We start from the raw sequence: 2,036 nt of genomic DNA on the forward strand, positions 1-2,036 counted from the left end.
CCTTCCTTCCTTCCTTCCTTCCTTCCTTCCTTCCTTCCTTCCTTCCTTCCTTCCTTCCTTCTTTCCTTCCTTCCTTCCTTCCTTCTTTCCTTTTTTGGGAGAATCATGCTGAGGCTCTTGCCAGCTTCTCCACCCACTCCTGACTTAGGCACTCTTTCTACAGTAACATTAAATAAGCATTAGTGTGTTTGAAAGTTTACAAAGTGGTGTGCATGTGTTTTCCCATTTCACCCAAGCTGGACTGCAACTTCACGCTGACCTCCACATTCAATATTCAAAGCCATTGAGAAGTGAAAGGGGATTGATTACTCACGGATCGCCGTGAGACTTCATGGAGGTAGCAAAGCTTTGGTTTAAACTGATTTGAGATTCTGCTATGAGTTTTCCTAACTTTAATTCATGAGTACAACTGCTGGTAATTTGAACCGTTCCTCCTTACTCCACATTGGCACATATTTTCTTTTTCACTTTCATACTCTGGAACTTTCTCATACTTTTTGGTTTTCCCCTAATTTCTAAAGTTTTTCATGCTTTATCTTTGTTAGGTGAGAAAGGGATCTCTCTCTCTCTCTCTCTCTCTCTCTCTCTCTCTCTCTCTCTCTCTCTCTCTCTGAGATCAATTTTTAGAAGCTTGCCCATTTACAAAACCAATCCTCTTACCTTTCAGGAACATTTTAAAATAAGTGAGATGATGATATGAAAGGAAGCAGTTTAAAGGCATAAGCTTTATTCAATTGGGCATTGATTCAACACTTAAGATTTTATTATATGGCATAGACTTGCTTATGTTTGTTCACAAAAGAAAACCAAGCAAACAAAACGCAGCCTCACCTCAGGTATCAGATTCTGTTGCTTACATTTCTTCTTTTGTGGCCCAATATGATAAAAGTCTCAGTGGCTTACCGGATTTGTCCTTCCTGAAATGAAATCATTTGCTTCTGGCCTCAGGAAGAAGTACTTTACCAATAAGAATATAAAATATAGGGTTGATGGTGCTGCTGACAGATGTGAGCACAAATGCTAATACTGACACGAGAGCAAAACGGTTACTTGGACTAAGAAATAAGTATATGGGTCCCCAAGTGACCAGAGAAAACAATATTCCCAGGACAATTTCCAGAGAGATTTTTCCTCGCTGGTGCAGATTGCACCAAATCCTCATAATCAGGGTTTGAGAGGAGATGACCATAACTGGAATGAAAACCATGAGGGAGACAACAACCACTGCATGAGTGTCAATCCTCAAGTTGAAGAAGAATAAGAGCTGGCAAGTTAGAGGCCAGAATAAAACAGATATCATGGCAGGTGTAGCAGAAGATAGATAGGTTGATTGGTGGCAGTGGTACCAATTGGGAGAAAGAAGGGCAAAACACCAATCCACCCCAATGGATATGAAAAAATGAGCGTTATAACCCTGCATGACGAAAAAGAGATACGCCAGGGGCAGGAGCAACTTCACCAGGGCATCGCTGGAGTTCTCCCAAATATAGTTACTGAACGCTAACAGACAGATGCTGCACAGAAAGATAAGGACCCCAAAGCTACCAATGGCTAAATTCCAAATACAGGTGGTCCACAAATTTCTCTTGAAGTGGAAGAGGAGAAAAAAGAAGAGGATTAGGTTTCCCAGGAGGCCCACGGTGAACAGGAAGACTACGAACCCGGCAAGAATACGATCTCTTAACAAACAGGCTATCAGGTCCATGATGCAGTCACATTCACCGCCGAGAGAATGGGAACCATTCCAGGGAAAAGTTGGGGAGGAGGTTGCATTCAGTGTGCTCTTATTGAAAAGGCCACTTCCGAAATGTTGCTTTTTCCCAAAATCAGTCTTGTCATCTATAGGAAGGTGTATGTCCTCTCCTTCCTAGAGGGAGGGAAGGAGAAAGAGAGGGAGGGAGAGGGAGAGAGGGGAAAAAAGGAAAGGAGACAGAGAAAGAGAGGGAGGGAGACAGAGGGAAGGAGGGAGAGAGAGAGAAAAAGAGCGGGGAAAGAGATAGAGAGACAGAGGGAGGGAGGGGGGGAGAGAGAGATCA

General features: G+C 43.0%; 1 protein-coding gene across 1 annotated transcript; it reads right to left on the reverse strand.

Annotated features, from left to right (window-relative positions):
* Positions 1-698: 698 nt before the first annotated feature.
* Positions 699-1,788, reverse strand: LOC113430738 (mas-related G protein-coupled receptor member A6-like). Its single transcript, XM_026693154.2, has one exon. The coding sequence runs from the start codon at positions 1,703-1,705 to the stop codon at positions 929-931; it is 777 nt and encodes a 258-aa protein (XP_026548939.2). The 5' UTR covers positions 1,706-1,788; the 3' UTR covers positions 699-928.
* Positions 1,789-2,036: the final 248 nt, after the last annotated feature.

Source organism: Notechis scutatus, chromosome 3 (assembly GCF_049901735.1).
Source record: "Notechis scutatus isolate UNSWTSFEM ecotype Mainland chromosome 3, rNotScu1.2, whole genome shotgun sequence".
Taxonomy (NCBI): domain Eukaryota; kingdom Metazoa; phylum Chordata; class Lepidosauria; order Squamata; family Elapidae; genus Notechis; species Notechis scutatus.

Bases quoted from the DNA above. Each gene is read 5' to 3' on its own strand.
- LOC113430738 (XM_026693154.2), bottom strand. From the start codon at position 1,705: ATGGACCTGATAGCCTGTTTGTTAAGAGATCGTATTCTTGCCGGGTTC.